The sequence below is a fragment of the Pipistrellus kuhlii genome, unplaced genomic scaffold (genome assembly GCF_014108245.1).
Source record: "Pipistrellus kuhlii isolate mPipKuh1 unplaced genomic scaffold, mPipKuh1.p scaffold_m20_p_14, whole genome shotgun sequence".
Taxonomy (NCBI): domain Eukaryota; kingdom Metazoa; phylum Chordata; class Mammalia; order Chiroptera; family Vespertilionidae; genus Pipistrellus; species Pipistrellus kuhlii.
In genome coordinates, this window is record NW_023425449.1 from 35,006,190 (window position 1) to 35,022,772 (window position 16,583).

Here is a 16,583-nt window from a genome sequence, read left to right on the forward strand (position 1 = left end):
TTCAATTTTGAAGAACTGTTTATTAACTGACCAGATTACAAAAATAACGATAGTAGATACCTGAAAGGGAAAAACAGAAACAAAAAACCATTAAAGAAACCACCTCAATAGCTAGGAATTAACATAAACCAGTAAGTTATTAGAGTACCAATTCACTGTCCGTTTTTAAGTAGAAAAAAAAAAAAATCACTAACAGATCTTCCCCCCCTTCATAAACATCCTCAAAAGGGAGTAACCAAACCAACTGTAGCCCCACTAAATATATTAGAACTCAAACCAAACCCTCATCAACATTGAGTGGGAAAATTATGAGACTGCATCCATCTACTCGAGCATTAAGTAAACGCCTCTCGAGTAGATGCTCACCTTAGTTCATCCTTCTAATAAGCCTGTTGATCTGGTCTTCCCTGTTGCCAGCATCTCCACCTTCTACGAAATGGGTGGTCTTCTTCTTCATGCCACCCCGAGGAGAGGATAACTTGAAGGGCCACAGGAAGTTGTTCACTTCTTTGAAGTGCTTTCCAACAGTGTAGATCTCATGGATCAGATCTTCCATGCAGATGATGCCATATTTACCTGAACATTTTAAGGGTAAGATAACAATTGTTACTTGAACAAACACAATTATAGGCTGTAATATATAGTTAAGAGGAAAAAGAGGAAAACGCAGGGCCACAAGATACCAGAAAATACTAACTCTAATAGCAAACTTTCCTCCAAAGAAGCAGAACCTACCAAGAGATCGAGCAATCAATGCGTTATCTGTCAGGGCAATTCGTTTTTTGTTGATTTTGCCATAACCACGCTTGTAGATCAATTCATTCACCGACTTCAGATTTGGGTACCTGAAATATGAAAGCAGACGTAAATGACCAAAGAATGAGGTTACTGCTGTCAAAGCACCTAACATCGATCTTGCTAACATAACCAACAGAAACCAAAGGAGAAGGCAGACTTACCCCCACGCAATGTAAGGCTCCACGATCCTCAGCATGTTGACGGAGGCCTTGTTGAGCTTGACAAAGGTGCCGTTGAAGATCTGGCGAAGGCGGAGAAGCTGCAGCACCTTTCGGACCTTTGGGCTCACACCATTGATACTGCAGTGAAAAGAACGACAATGTCTCTGGGCCTTTCACAGGTTTTTATTAATGAAGGGCAGGAAACCATTACAATTTTGGACGCCACAAGTCCACCTAGACAGACAGGAATCCTCTCCTGTTATTTAGCTAAATTTGTCTTGTCACCTCTCCCAACTTGGCCCCTCTACAAGTAAACTGCCTTTGGACATATACCTTTGACACTTAAACTCCCTCCAACCCTCCCCCCACTCGCCAATTCTGTAAACATCTGTCATAACACTTCAGGAGGCTATACTTGAACTACTTTTCATCTCCAGGACCCTGAACTCAAGCCCAGTGCTCAATTAGAGAATGGATAAGGACTTTAGGGCACAGGTCTCACAGCTAAACCATTAAAACAATCCCTTGTTCAAGCTACTCCCAAAATAATATTATTCCAGAAACAACGCCTCCAGAAGTAATGTCCCATTTTTCTGAGATCGCAGTTTTCCCCTTCAAAATCAGACTGCAGCAAAAATAAATCAACACAAAACAAAACACCCATGAACTGATTGATTACCCTCTGATCCTGATGACAAACGCCAATTTGGGTTCGGCAGGTACGTAGAAATTGCCGGCCTTTCTTGCCATCCTAGCCATGCGAATCTCCGTCCTGTACATCTGCCTGTATTCCTTGTGATAGTGCTTCGCTTTCTCATAGATGAGCTTCCTTCTTGCCTTCCGAAGCTGAAAAACAAGAATTATTCACCCGATTTTTAGCTCCAAACAAAATGACCAAGACAAGACCAGTTCCGAAGAAACCGAAACCTCCCTTGAAACTTTTTCCTCCCTTTCTTGCCAGTTTGCATTAACATTCCCAAAAGCAGATGCCACCTTCACCTGTGATGTCACTTTGAGGCGCTAAGCTCGCCCTCCCTGGTAGGCCAGGTCAAGTAAACCAATCTTGCCAAGAACATCCTCCTAGCTTGCCACCCCAAAGCCTCTTCTTACACGGTGTCTTAAAAGAAAAAAAAAGGTTTACTTACCATCTTTTGGGCAAACTTCTTTCTCAGGCGCTTGATCTTCAGCTCTGCGAAATTCCTTCGCTTTTTCTTGAGGGTTTCTGGCACAGCAGGAACCTTCTTCTTCTTCTTCTCTCTGGCATTAGCAAGCATGAACAGTTCTTAAAGCTCACAGCCCCGCCGCGCGCTCATTACCGAGCACTTAGCACAACTACCGCCACTGGCTCTCACGTGTGTCCCTTCAGCTGCGATGGGCCCAGACGGAGATCTTAGGCCATGTCTACGCTATTAGTACCTTTAACACGGAAATTCACGTCTAATCCACGCCCGGTCCCAGCTTCGCACAACAAAAATATCCACAGCAGAGTTAACAAAAGACAAGGATCCCTAGACTGTTAACGAGGGCTTAGGCTCCTCAACAAATAACCACAGGAAAAAAAAATGCCATCACCCCGCTCAGGCCTCAAGCGCCACATGCTGAAAGCAAAGGGCTGACGGCAGGGACGCCTATCCTAGATCGAGTACCAGACAAGGACGAACCCAATGCAGAGGTTCGGTGCCTCCCTCACAAAGCGGAGGGGTGGACAACCGGCCGAGGCCGCACATATTCAGCTCCCACACTTCGCCCCGTTCCCAACAACTCCAAAACCTCCGCCCTACGGCTGCCTGCATCCCCTGCCGGCCGGCGGCCTCCGCCAATGTCACAAAACGTCACAAACGCACAGGTAAGCAGACAAAGGTACAGGGTACAGGTGGGCCGGGGGAAAGTGGGGCAAAAGGTCTCTGGTTTCGGGGATGGAAGGGGATTCTCGAGGAGAGGAAGAGCTACTTACTCTACACCCTCCATGGTTCCAGCCGGAAAAGAGGAAGGTGGCGCATGCGCACTGTTCACTTAAAGACGACGCGTGAAAAGCCCCAGGACTCATAGGTGTCCCAGGATAAGCCAGAAAAGAACTCAGAACTGAGAGAACACGCCCTGCAAACGCAAAAATTAAGACATTCCTGATTCAGTCTCGTAGGGTCAAGTTTAGGATACAATTTGTATGGGGGGAAATATGTATCGATTAAACTCTTTAATTCATATGAGAGCAAGGAGTGCTGACACCTTGACTAGTCCCTTAGGGTGCATTAACTCGGTGCGGGTCGAATTCCACCCAGTAATGAATGCAAATGACACGCCACGGGTGCGAACTACAAATCCCAGCATGCACCAGTCCCACTGCCTGCCCGGCGGGCGGGCGGGCGACGTTTGGCAAGGACTGCAGGCAGCCACCACGGTGGTGGTTCCAGCCAGGGAAAATGAGACTCTTTTGGCCCACGATGCAAAGGGCCAGCTGAGATTCCAAGTCGCTCCCGAGAACCGGCTTTAAGCACCTTTTCGGCTCCCCGCCAACCCCAGTCACACAGCCTCCGGCGCCCCCGTGGCCGCGCAGCCGAGGTCCTTCCGTTCCTCCAGCCCGAAGGGCTGTCTTCGGCGGCGCCTGATTGCAGGCGGGGCCGTCCAGAATGACCCGCTTCATGAAAGTGGCGAGAGGGGCACCGCGAGGACCGGACGCGCGGAGGAGGAGGAGGAGGATGGCCGGGGCGCTGCCGACCACCGGGCCTGGCAGGCGGAGGCCCGGACACCCCACGGCAGGGGGCGTGAGCCGCCGCGAAGGGAGGTGCGAGGCGGGCTGGAGGCTGCGGCCACGGCCATGTGAGAGGGGCTGCCCCGCCGCGGCTCCGCGGACTGCGGGCGGGCGGGGGGCTGGGCCGGGGGCGGGGTGCGCCCGGGGGCGGGGTGGGCCGAGCGGAGGGAGGGCCGATGCCGCCTCTGGCTCTTCCCGGTCGCGGGTTATATAGCGCGGAGCGTGGATCCCGCTCACAGGCGGGTCGGGAGCGCTCCGACGTGCTTGTGGCGTCTCGCCGCCGCGGAGGAGCCGGGTGCCGGCGTGACAGCCTCGGAGGAGAGGGCGTGGGGGGGGGGCCCGCGACGGCGGCAGCGGCTGCAAGCGGCCGGGCAAGCAGCCCCTTCCCGGCTTCCCCGCTGCCCCGCACCCCACCCGCCCGCCTGCCACCCGCTCGCAACTTGGGTCAAGTTGACAAGTCCCGCGGCGGCGGCCCGCCGGCCCGCGCCGTCCCCGCCGCGCGCCCCTCCCCCGGGGTGAGAGGCAGCCGGCGCGGCGGCTCCGAAGACGCTCGGGCGGCGGCGGCTTGGCCATGAGGGCAGCGCGCGCCGCCTGACTCGCGGCTGTCACCGCCGCCGCAGCGGGACCGGCCGGCCGGGCGGGTCAGCAGCCGCCGCCGCGTCGGGCACCGCTTGGGGTTCCCCCCCCACCCCCCGCGCGCAGAGCTTAGGCGGGAGTGGCCCCCCGCGCACCCCAGCCCCGGCGGGCACCTCGGGGCGCAGCAGCCTTCTGGTCCCGGCCGCTCGGACAGACGCCCCGGGGGGCGGGGGAGCCGGGCTGCGGGCCCCCGGGCGCCGCGATGAACATCGTGGTGGAGTTCTTCGTGGTCACGTTCAAAGTGCTGTGGGCGTTCGTGCTGGCCGCGGCGCGCTGGCTGGTGCGGCCCAAGGAGAAGAGCGTGGCGGGCCAGGTGTGCCTCATCACGGGCGCGGGCAGCGGCCTGGGCCGCCTCTTCGCGCTCGAGTTCGCGCGGCGCCGGGCGCTGCTGGTGCTCTGGGACATCAACACGCAGAGCAACGAGGAGACGGCGGGCATGGTGCGCCACATCTACCGCGACCTGGAGGCGGCCGACGCCGCGGCGCTGCAAGGTAAGCCGGGCGGACCGACCTGCGCCCGCGCCCGCACCCCGCGCCCCGCGCCCCGGCCCCGGCCCCGGCATTGTTGAATCAAGCCCCTCCCCGCCCTTGCGCCCACCTGGGCGCCCCCCGGCCCCCACCTTCCACCGAACCCCATTGCCACGGTAAGCCTGGCTGTCCTGGAAGAGACACCCCTCCATACATACACACAGGCTGCCCCCTCCCCATAAAGGAGCAGGATCGCCTCCGTGTTTAAAGGGGGGGCGTGTGCCAGACCCTTGTCTTAGCCGAGGTCCGGCCGGTGTCTTTGAGGACTAAGCCCTCCGAGAACAGGGAAGGCAGAGGGCACTTGTGTCCCCAGGTTTGAACCGTAAGGAAATGCCTCCATCGCCTCTGCGATGGGAAACTTGTCTGGGAAGTTGTTCCCGGACTGGACAGAAGCACGTCTGCTTCCTGTGGTCTGTGAACCTCTTAGAGGAGGGCAGCGCTGATTTCTCTGTAACTTTAATCACTGGGAAATAATTACATTGTGTCACCAGAGATAACTAAGTCCTTTAGTTACACACTTAGCCTGATTGAAAAACTGCGCCTGCGCTGCTTCTTAAAGTCCGAGCTTGAATGACGGAAGCCTCTTTGTCAATGTGTTGTCCACGTTTTTGGTAACCTCGGGAAATCTGCATTTTTGTACGTGTATCAACGGACCTGAATTTGAGACTTAAAAAAAAAATGTGCAGACCACCACCAAACATTAAGTGTTGGTCCAGGAAACTTGACAATCACTTTTGCTTTTTAACAAAATTTTTTGTTTCCAGGGAAAACATTGAACTATCCAGGGAAGATTAACTTGGGCACCAGCCCTCCCCCATATTGATCATTTGTTGCCAAAATTATTGGCCACCTGCCTTTTAGGTCAGAGAATCAAAAAGGTTAAAAACATTACATTTTTCAAGCGATGGTTTGGAGGGCAGCAAAGACAGATGTTTGTGCTCCCATGCCAAAACCTAAGCGATAAAGCTATTCGTTTTCCAGGGAAGAGATTGCGGTTATCACATTGAGTTCTCGTGTGATTAAATGGCATGGCTACCTGTGAACTTGATTTATGTAAGGGTGCTATGCCAGTTAGGACACACTCGTGTACACTTTCCATGAGAAACTCTAGGATCAATCATTGGCTTTGGATGAATTCAGATGATTAGTGACAGTTTTGATATGTGAGCCTTGAGGTGAGTTTCCATTTTGAGGGTGCTCATACTAGAGAGTAAAAGCCACTTCTGGCCACTGCCCCCCCAAAGAGGAGCGTGCACTGTGTGTGTGTGGGGGGGGGGGGGGGTCCCTGGGTCGGGATCAGTTCTTTCCAGGTGTCTTTCGCTCCAGGAAGCTGATCCCAGGAGGCCTGCCTTGCGCTGGGCTTGTCACAGTTGCATGATTTCCCCCGAAGCGAAGTTCTCCAGCACATTGCTGTAATTCCCCCAGACTTTTCGGGGAGGGAAGCAGCTGTAAGCTCAGTCATTGGCAAGCCTCACCGTGTTAGAAATCCGAAGCTCACTGTAGAGTTTTTTGTTTCGTATGATCTTTGTCCTACTGACTGCCATGTGACTCACGTTTTTTGCAAACCCCCTCCCTTCTCTGTTCCATTCCCCCCCTTTCCCCTCATCTGGACTTCTGAGGACAGCTGGGAACGGCGAGGAAGAGATCCTGCCCCACTGTAACCTGCAGGTTTTCACCTACACCTGCGACGTGGGGAAGAGGGAGAACGTCTACCTGACGGCAGAAAGGGTCCGCAAGGAGGTTGGCGAGGTCTCTGTCCTGGTCAACAATGCCGGCGTGGTCTCCGGGCACCACCTCCTGGAATGTCCTGATGAGCTCATTGAGAGAACCATGATGGTCAATTGCCACGCACACTTCTGGGTAAATAGAAACATCCTCTGTTCGTTTCTGGGCCCTCTGCCGTGAGAAGGGGGGACGGAGAGAGCCCTCAGTGCCAGCCTGAGAGCCACCTGCATGCTCCTATTCCCCGCGGTGCATTACATCGCTCACCCGTTAACCGTTAAATCGCTGCCTGCTTCCCGCCCCCACCCCCAGTCCAGCATTTCTTGAGAGGGTAGAGGACTGAACATTTTGAACTAGTTTGAAAGACTGCCATAAAAATAACAAGAGGAAGCATAAAATCCTGGGATTGTTTATTTTACTTTCCGTTGAGTTTGTAAAACATCGGCTGTTCTTATGAATTCCTAAAGTCAGAGTTTAGGCTTCCACATTACCGCCGGGCTGTGTTTTGGGAAGTGCCGGAGATTCTGAGATCAGCATTTGGGGTCCCCTGGGCGCAGTCAGGCCACCCTGGCAGGCACTTCGCATCGCGGGCCGTCGCAGGGTCGGGGCACTGTCCTGCTGGAGTCCCTCTCGGCTTCGGTAGGCCTCTCGGGAGACAGAAGTCACCCCTATTGGGCCACAGGGCCCCTACGTAGGGGCAGGAGGGTTGTGAGGTCTGGTGGACCAGGGACTGAGACCAACCAGGGCGCCAGCTCCTCCGGCCCCTGAGGGGGAGAGCGAGGGCTTTACTGCTCGAGGGACAGAACCAACCCAGTTTCTCAGCCAAACTGACTCAGTAACGGGAGGTGTGAACCCCTCCCCTATAACTGCACATGGTTGACCCACTTTCCGCTTTTCCTCCTCCATGGTGTTCCCCCTTTTGTAGAGAAGAGGGATCCGATAAAGAAAGGGTAAGGAGAAAGGAGTGTGTGTGTGTGTGTGTTTTCCATAGGCAGATTAGCCTTCTAATCGAACACAATGAAGAACTGTTTCTCCTAAATAGGTCACTTTAAACCTCCTAAGTTTTTTAGCAATTGCTTAAAAACTTCATCTGGCTTCAGAAGCACTTAAGTCAAATGTTGCTCTTTTAACAACAAACCATGTCTCTTATCCTGGAAGGAGCTTACCCATTTTATTTTCAAACCTGAACTTTATTTAACTCATTTCCAAACCTCTAGAATGAACATATAAACATTGCAAGTTAACTCACGTCATGTTTTAAAGGAGGAAGGAGAAGACTAGATACAGTCTGGGGAGATTAAGTGTGCTTGTGTGTGTGTGGAAGTGTGCGAGCGTGTGCTGTGCGCGGTGGGGTCGGGGGAGGGATAGTCCTTGCTGCCGGGGGGTCCACAGAGCAGTGGCAGGTGCCAGAGAGGTGGGGCCGACGAGTGAAGGCCAGTGCAACTGGACAAACTGGGCAACAGCTTATCCCTCATCTCGTGTGTTTGTAATTCTGAGGGAAACAGCCTCTTTAGCAATAAAAGACGTACATACAGTGCAGGTGGACTACAGTTTTCCTGTTTGAAGAATGGTAAGGGTGACGCTGCCATAGAAACTTGAGTTCAGTCAGCTATTCATCCTTAACCAGGTATTCAGCCCTTGGAGGCCAGTTATGAACCCGGCACCGGGACTGGTTTTTCCCGATGGCCTTTGACGGAGCTGATGCTCGTTTCTGAACTCTGACGTTTCCCTACACAAAATACTCTGAAGTCGATAACACCTCCTTCCTCTGTATGCTCATTTTGCTGAATTCTAAAATTTCAAATGCAACCAGATTTTTTCAAGAAATCCCCTGCGATCTACAGTTAAATACTTGTAAGAGGAAAGCAGCTCTTCTTCTCTAAACGTCCTATGAAATGAGAGCTAATTTGGAGGGTGTTAAGCACAGAAAAGCCATAGCTTCAGCTTTGAAAACACACATCAATTAGTGTGCCGCCCCTCAAACATTAGGCTACTTTCTAATCTGAGAAGACCTAGTCACGTCCCCAGTAGCGGGGTTATCGCGGAGCGGGATCTCCGCAGCACGCAGGAACAGATCACCTTCCCAGAGGCCTTTTGAAATGTTGCCTAACTCCACAATTAAGGGAGTTCTTGGAAGCCTTGGCAGTATGATGTCACTTCATATTAAAACATGGGAGGCTCCTGAGTTCTCCAGCTGTTTTTTTCCCCCCAAGCATCTAAACTTAAGAATTTATATTCAATATTGAAGTCAGAAAACTCGCTTTCTAGTTAGAATTTTTAACTTCTTGCCAAGAAACCTTTTAAGAAGTTGAGGTCTAGCAGCTAAAATATGAAAGAAGACTTACTACTGTGTTAATTTTCACAGTGATTCTTGGGGTTGGGGCGTCTACATGAATTCAGAGCCACCTGAAGTCAGCCCCCTTCCGGTGGACCCTCTTCGGGGAAGATGTTTGTGGTAGCTGTTCAGAGATGTCCAGTGTTGGCATAAGCTGTTCCCTTCCAGAAAAAAATCACCCGTGTGTCTTTTGACTGTATCTGGGTGGGGAAGAGAAGTTGCCCGGAACATTTTTTAAAAAGTAGATCAGTTGAGCAAGACTTGTCCAGTCATTTGAACAGATTGTCTTGAGCTAGACCTTTAAGTAGCAGTTGTTGTTGGTTTTCATAATATAATCAAGAGCGCGCAAGTCCTGACCCCGAGTTAAAGTCATATGCAGTTAAGTAGAAAACCACGTGGGTGTCATGTGGGCGTCCATCAAAAAGCTGTGGATGCTGCTACTTGCAAACCATTCCTCACACGCTTCCCCAGCCTGGAAGGCCCTCCGGCCCTCCTCCGTCTGCCTTTGAAGGCCTCGCTCAAGTCCTTGCTGTTCCTTGTCTGGCGTTTTTGCATGTTAGAGCTGCAATGGTCCTTAGAGATCGTCTAGTCCAGCCTCTAATTTTCTGATGAAGCTGCAGGGAAAGGACTTGTCCGAACTTCCTCTCTTCCTGCCGGGAGTCTCTGCAGCCTCCTTGTCAGGTCCATCCTGGGCTGCCCAGTCTGTGTTCTTCAGTGCAACCTTTTCTACCTTGTGCTCCGAACCCCTAAGTAGATGGCACACAGTCCAAAGGCAGCTTATTTACGCATCTGTTTGCTTTCCCCTTGCTGGCACAGAACTCTGCTCCTAAGCCACTCGATAGATGTTTGGTAACCAAGGCCAGGCTTCTGCTTAAATATTTAGATCAGCTGTTCAGAGGATGCTCACATGGGTCTGTCTTTTGCAGCTTCCCAAGGTGAGCGTTATGCTGGGCTGATTGAAGCTGGGGACGATCGATGAGATTTCATAGTGGGGGCCGCCTCCTGTTCTTGTCGTTCGCACCTCTCTTCGTTTTCCCCGCATCATTTTTTCATTCTCCCTGCCCCACCTGTATGCTCCTCTTCACTCTAGTGCATTAAGTCTGCGCGGGGGTGCGAGGCTGGCGACTTTGAGAGGGCTGGTGTGAATATGGGAATTGGAATCAAGCTCAAGTGGAATGCCTGGTGTCCATTCCTATTTCCCAGTGACCAGGCCTTGAGGAGAGGAACTCCTTGCTTCTTGCTATTCCCATGCATGATGGCGGTTTTTACCGGACGTGGCACTGTCTGCACAGCCCTCCCGTCTGCTGTGATGCTTCACCCTCCAGTATTCTGCCATCCCCAGGAACCCTCCTAGGAACCTTCTCTTGGTCGCCAGTCAAGAAATGATAGATTTGAGGCAGGCTCTAGTCAGGATAATCTGTTGTGCAGCAATCCCGGTCAGGGCAAGACCGTGCCGAGTGCACACAATACAGTGCCCTTTGTTTGCCATAATCATAGGAATATCTCAGGTTCTCTGTATTTTGGTGAGAAATATGGAACGTTGGCCTCCATACAGGAACTGCAAACCCGTGTTCCCCCAAAAAAACATTAGCATGGCTTCACTTGTTATTTTTTAAGCAGAGTCTTAGCTCGCTGTTTCTAAAAGCGAGTTTATCTGTAGGTCCTTCTTGACCAAAGAGCTGCAGCTCGCCTTGCCTTCCCACGTGAGCAGCACATTGATCCCCGATTAGCCAAAAGGGGGAGGCAGAAGCATTTAGCTACAGGCCTTTTATGTGCGGGAGAGATTTTGCATTGCAAAGGACTCAATCTGTCACACAGCTAGTTGGTAATTTACTTCTATTGATACGGTAGTCAGACAAGATAATTGGTAGTTAATTAATAGACCACTTAACTTAAAAGGTTTCACAGTTTTAAAATACTAATTACTGAATTAGTCCTTTATCTATATCCAAATGTCTAAAGTCTCTTTAGTTAAAATCCATCCAGGAAAAGTAAAAGCCCACCAGTAGACCTGAGTAATGTAGCACTTAAAGACATTAGTACCTAATATCTCATGAATGGTCCCTAATCATTAATGTTCAAGTTTTTTTTGTGTGTGTGATTTACTAGTTTTTAATCTCAAAGACTGTAATCCTCTGTTCTCTAGTTAGAGAAACCTAGTTTTCTTTAAGGCTTCTTAGATTTAAAAATATTTCTAAAGTATTTATATAAAACTATAGAGTCAATGCTTCCTCCTCCAACCCATAATACTGAGAATTATTAGACTACTAGAGGCCCAGTGCATGAAATTCGTACACGGGTGCTGTCCCTAAGCCTGGCCAGCGATCAAAGCATGAGCATCTATGAGCATCTGGCGTAGAAGGGCGGGTCCCAGCTGACCTCTGGGCCCTGGGCAGCACCTGGGCCACTGGTCCCCCGCATGCTCCTCTCCGCCTGAGTCACAGCGCCCGAGTCCCTATGCAGATGTGGTGAGCCCAGAAGCTGGGGCCAGCACGCTGTCTCTTGGCCAGCCTCGAAGACTGGCTCCTGCGTGAACCCAGGGTGAGCCCGAGCGGTGGCTGCAGCCCGGTTCTCCTGGAAGAGGCCTTGTGGGTGCTTGGTACCTGAACGTGGGGGCTTCCCGGGGGAGGGAAGCAGAGGGAGTGAGAGTGAGCTTGGCAGACACCCCGCTTTCTTACCGCACCTCCATTCCCATCACCCCCGCCCTCAGGTAGCCAGCGAGAGGTCACAGCTCTCCACCTGGGGGCCAGCTCACCTACACCTGCCATGTTCCGCACCACCCCCTGGTGGTCAGCGCATGTCATAGTGAGCAGTCGGTCTCCCGGTCGAATAACTGCTCAATTTGCATATTAGGCTTTTATTATATAGAGTATATTTTCTAGACATTGTTTTTCTTTCTAAGGATAGTTCCTAAAAACTTGCCCTAGCTAGTTTGACTCAGTAGATCAGCCTGTGAACTGAAGGGTCCCAGATTCGATTCTGGTCAAGGGTACGTACCTTGGTTGCAGGCTCCTCACCACTCTGGCCAATGGAAAAAATATCCCTGGGTGAGGATTAAAAAAACACACAACGCGCTCCCCCCCCCCAAAAAAAAAAACCCTTGTAATTCAAGGCCCCTTTTAAAGTCTGTACTAGAACTAGCTGCTTTCTGTTATTAAATAAAAATATCCATAAAAATCAAATGTTTGAGCTGTAGAGATAAAGACTTCTTATGTCTTGACCTGAACTAAAAATTGGCATGGGGTAAGCATACTTTGCCTTAGTAATTCTTGTGGTCACACTAAAACTTCTCCTTAGATAGCAACCACTTGGATACCTGAGACTGTGCCTGACCAAGTCATTTCATAGCCTTCTTTCCTAAAACAAAATAAGATCACATGCTCATTGAACTTTGAGTGTCTATATTTGATACATTACATGCTGGGCTCGTGTCTATTGCTACTAGAAATCAACATCTATGATATGATAAAATGTCACTTTACATAACTGGTCTGAGTGAGCAGGGAACCATCCTATAAAAATCTTCCCAATTTCTGTGACATATGTTCTCACATGTGTCTGGTTATCTGGATCATTTAGAAGGTCTGACCAAGTAACCAGTGCCAAAGGAGGAAGAGCAGTGCTCCCCCTGTGCCAAATCCAATGTGCAGCTTGGTCTTTCTGCAGAATGTGACCCATTTGACTGTCCCTCTGAAACTCTGTGCTTTAGCTTCCATGATAAGCCCAGTTTCTCTTGCTTCTCTTCCTGTCAATCCACTCCCTGCCTCTGAAATGACTCTGGTATTAGATGCTCAGACTTCTTCCCGCTGGGCACTGCTGGCTGGATCATCTGTCTATCTCAGCAGCTTCCACTGTGATTTCTGTGGCAGGTCCCACGTTCACACAACTGCTTTGTCTGCTCCGTGTGTTCCCTAACATCAGCAAGTCTCAAAATTGAACTCCTTTTTTGCACCTTCTTCAATTCCCAGGCGTGGCCAGGACCAGGCTTGGAGACATTAGCAGTGTCTTTCTTTGCTGGTGCTATATGCATGCACAGGGCACCCAGTCCTGACTGCTCTGTTGCTTCCATGAGCCATGATCCCACCTTTCCACTCTGCCTCCACCTGTTTGCTTCCACCATTCTTGCCTGGTTTCTGGAAAGAGTCTCCCGATGTCTTTCCCTGTTTCCAACCATCGCTCCCCACCCTGGGGTTTTCTAAGCAGACTTAAGTTTGCGGCGTGTCTGCTTATGCGACCCCAAACCCTTGCATGACCATTTTGTTCACAGCACAAAGTCCAGGCTCATCAACACTGCCGCTCAGACCTCCCCAAGCTGAATTCCTCTTGCCTTCAAGCTCATCCCTTAGCCCCTGGTTTGCCCTAAGCGAGGTCAAACGGGGCTGTGCCCTGAAAGAGCCCTGGCCACTCAGCTGCTCTGCCATTTGAGTCCTGTCTTCCTGGGAGACAGAGCTAAATAGTTCAGACAATGGATCACTACTCCAGGGAAAGAAGAAACAAACACAATCAAGATGTTTTCCTGTTGACTAACTAGTATCTTTATATATTAAGGGCCAGTCCTTGTAGAATCAACTCCAATTGCTGGTTCAGGGAATGGCCCTCTTGTTGGATTATATGCTCCTGATCTCATTTCTGGAAGCAAAGCTGATGTTTGTTCTTTTTCCCCATGCAAAGCTTTAGCCATCATCCATCCCTGTAGAGTGTATGTAGAGGACATGTCAGAGTGGGTGCATTCTTTGGCCTGTGCTAATGCTAACACGGATTGAATGGTTTTTCCCCAAAGACTGAATGGACATTGCCTGGCACAGTCCTTACCCTCTCGCTGCAGGATCTGGTCCCTGGGGCCAGCAGAAGAGCAACATACCCAATGGCCAGTATTTAACTGCCCACATTCTCTCATTTTATTCTCTTCCTTTAAGTTTGTGTTTGCCTTAATCATTCTTCAGATTGTCAAGCGATTTACTTTAGTATCTTGACTATATCTCTCAAGATGTGGCAATCAGAAAATCCCTTCCAGTAGTCTTAACCTCACTTGGGAGTTAGGATGCATTTTTAAAAAAATATATTTTATTGATTTTTCACAGAGAGGAAGAGAGGGATAGAGAGTTAGAAACATCGACGAGAGAGAATCATCAATCAGCTGCCTCTTGCACACCCCCTACTGGGGATGTGCCCGCAACCAAGGTACATGCCCTTGACCGGAATCGAACCCGGGACCTTTCAGTCTGCAGGCTGACGCTCTATCCACTGAGCCAAACCGGTCCCGGCTAGGATGCATTTTTAAAGTAGGAAACCCCTTTTCATTTCAGTTTGTCTTGAGTTAAAGGGTGTTAATAGCAGGTGCATCTGTAATTTCTGTCTCTTGGAAGCTACAATTAAGCCTGTTTCCATTCCGGTAAGTCATCAGTTTGCCTCTGTCTAGCCCAGAGAGCTGCCTATGTGGATGGATGTGTAGGTGGTCCTGTGTGTCTGCTTGGCCTGGAATGCTCAGTGAGTGACATGCAGAAGGCTGGTGACCAGGTGCAGGTACACCCCTGGACTTGCAATAGTCCTTCCGCGCCTGCGTTAAGTCCTCAATACCCGGGATATTTGGGGGACCCCCCAAATTGTACTATGCTGAAATTCCACTAGGGGGCGTACTGCAGGGGATTTGTATCTTATTTCCTTCTACACACAACCAGTTATTTTCCCAAGATAAAGGGCCTTTTGTAGCTAATCTTTGAAGCATGATAAACTCTGATAGATTTTTTAAAAGTGGAAACTATTCCCTGCCTCCACTGAATGGGTTAATAAATCCAATGTTTGGAGCCGGATAAGGTAAAAATGTGTTAAATCTCTCGGTTTAATTAGTGATTTCTTATCTCAGAAGTTAACTGTCACAGTTAGCTATTCAAAGAATAAATCCCTCTCATAGTTCCCATTAACTGACCTAAAAACTCCTTCTAGGCTCAGACCCCTTGTAAGCATAACTGGAAAATAACTCGGAGGAAGGGAGCTTTGCATTCTCTCGTTGAGAATACATACAGTCAAAGCATGCCGCTGGTCCCCGCAGTGGGGGGCCTGAGTGGGCCTGCCTGTGCTGTGACCTACACTCTGTAAGACACCCCTCTTCAGAGCGGAGCTTGTCTGAGCACAGCCTTCGGATTTCGTCACCCTCGCCCTGACAGCGGGCCAGCTAGTTCCAGTCACCGGGGTCTCTGGGTTTACAAGGCCTGAGCTGAGCCACCTCCGCTTGGAGGGGATACTTTCAGCAGCAGGACCGCTAACACCTTTCCTTGCTCTCACCCAGCACGGCCCATGCCTGGATCCCTTTTTCTTCGCCCCTTATTTGTCAATTCTCTTAAAACTTAAGTTCACACCTGTCAGAGACCATTTTCCAAAATGCTCTGAAAGTAAAATGAAGTGAACCAAGGGGGGTGAAAATGGAATATCCTCTCATAATGGTTATAAAACTTTCAACACTTCAGCAAATGCTGCTAGAACATTTAACAAGGGAGGGCAATTACTGCGGCAACCCTGAGTGCTGTCACATTAGCCCAACTGACAAGCCACTTAGAGTGACTTCACATTTGGAGACAAAACACGACTTGGTCTGTGAGACTTGCAAAGTTCACACAGAGCTGCGAGCGGTGACGCCGGTGCTAACATCATGTGGCCCTGGCGGTTTGGGGTTTGGGGAAACCACAGTGTTTCCCATTTGCTGCTTGCACCGAGTTTGCATTTCCTGCTTTTCCTTCACATAGCTCAGTGCTGGAATTTTTAAACATTAACGTGGTTCACCTTCTTAGTATCATTCTAAACAACGGAGCTCCTCCAAGTGACACTCCCTGAATCCGTGTAACCGGGAAAATACTTGGTGGCGTAACTTGTGTAGCACATGGGGATTTTGAGGACAAATGAAACTTAAAATTCAAAGCCTGAATTTTCCCACCTGCAAATTGTAACTAACGTACTGCCCCCTGCTGATTTCTCACAGATTTTTAAAAACAAGATAGTTCTACAATTTCTTGGGAAAGAGGACACAGCAGATGTAAAAAGTAGTTCTGTGCTGTTAATGTTTTTACATTTGCTGGACTCTTCTCCATCAGGCATAGTCGTTGATATTTTTAAACAGTTGTTTTCTGGTCCTAGTAAAACAGGACTAAAGAAAAGGATTGGAAAGGGGTGTTATGGGAACATGTGTGGGTGTTTCCCAGCACCGTCTAGGACTCCGGAAGAAGAGGTGTCAGCACAATTATTCAGCAGTGTGTTTTTTGAGGCTGCTTCAGGGTCAGGACGGGCTTTCTGCAGGAAGTGTGGTCTGCTGCTGCGTGGAGGGCAGGGAGGCCTGGGAGCCATACATAGTAAGGGCCAGGAGCTGCAGGAACTTGAATAAGACAACATAACCCAAAATAGATAGCATTTATAACCAAACCAGCCTATAAATAAATATATGCTTAATGAGCCTTGTGTGCACTTACTGTACTTTTATATAGCACTTAAGTTTTATAAAGCCCTTTCATGCACACTCTTCTGAATGAAGTAGACTTATCCCCATTTTTATGGCTGAGGAAACAAAGTGTGACAGGTTGTGGGGCTTGCCTAAGGTCACTCACCCCTGGGAAAGGAAGAAGCCAGGACCCAGGCCCTCATCCTAGGGCTTTAGTTTGCAGCCTCTA

At 50.0% G+C, this 16,583-nt stretch overlaps 3 protein-coding genes across 4 annotated transcripts in view; 1 reads left to right on the forward strand and 2 right to left on the reverse strand.

Annotated features, from left to right (window-relative positions):
• On the reverse strand, window positions 1–3,056 carry RPL7 (ribosomal protein L7). The gene is made up of 7 exons (XM_036437147.2): window positions 2,914–3,056; window positions 2,105–2,216; window positions 1,639–1,805; window positions 960–1,097; window positions 736–845; window positions 367–576; window positions 1–60 (listed from the first exon to the last, which is right to left on the reverse strand). Exons 1-6 carry the CDS (start codon window positions 2,925–2,927, stop codon window positions 368–370), a joined length of 750 nt encoding a protein of 249 aa, XP_036293040.1. The 5' UTR covers window positions 2,928–3,056; the 3' UTR covers window positions 1–60; window position 367.
• On the reverse strand, window positions 2,936–4,281 carry LOC123652314 (translation initiation factor IF-2-like). Its single transcript, XM_045581484.1, has 2 exons — window positions 3,184–4,281; window positions 2,936–3,056 (listed from the first exon to the last, which is right to left on the reverse strand). The coding sequence occupies exon 1, from the start codon at window positions 4,279–4,281 to the stop codon at window positions 3,199–3,201; it is 1,083 nt and encodes a 360-aa protein (XP_045437440.1). The 3' UTR covers window positions 2,936–3,056; window positions 3,184–3,198.
• RDH10 (retinol dehydrogenase 10) overlaps window positions 4,097–16,583 on the forward strand; it is a 24,681-nt gene continuing 12,194 nt past the window's right edge. For both annotated transcript variants that reach the window (XM_036437146.2, XM_045581485.1), the window contains exons 1-3: window positions 4,097–4,349; window positions 4,499–4,835; window positions 6,496–6,731. In XM_036437146.2, coding sequence (XP_036293039.1) covers window positions 4,547–4,835; window positions 6,496–6,731 — 525 coding nt within the window. In that variant the 5' untranslated portion in view covers window positions 4,097–4,349; window positions 4,499–4,546. The remainder of the gene's footprint in view (window positions 4,350–4,498; window positions 4,836–6,495; window positions 6,732–16,583) is intronic.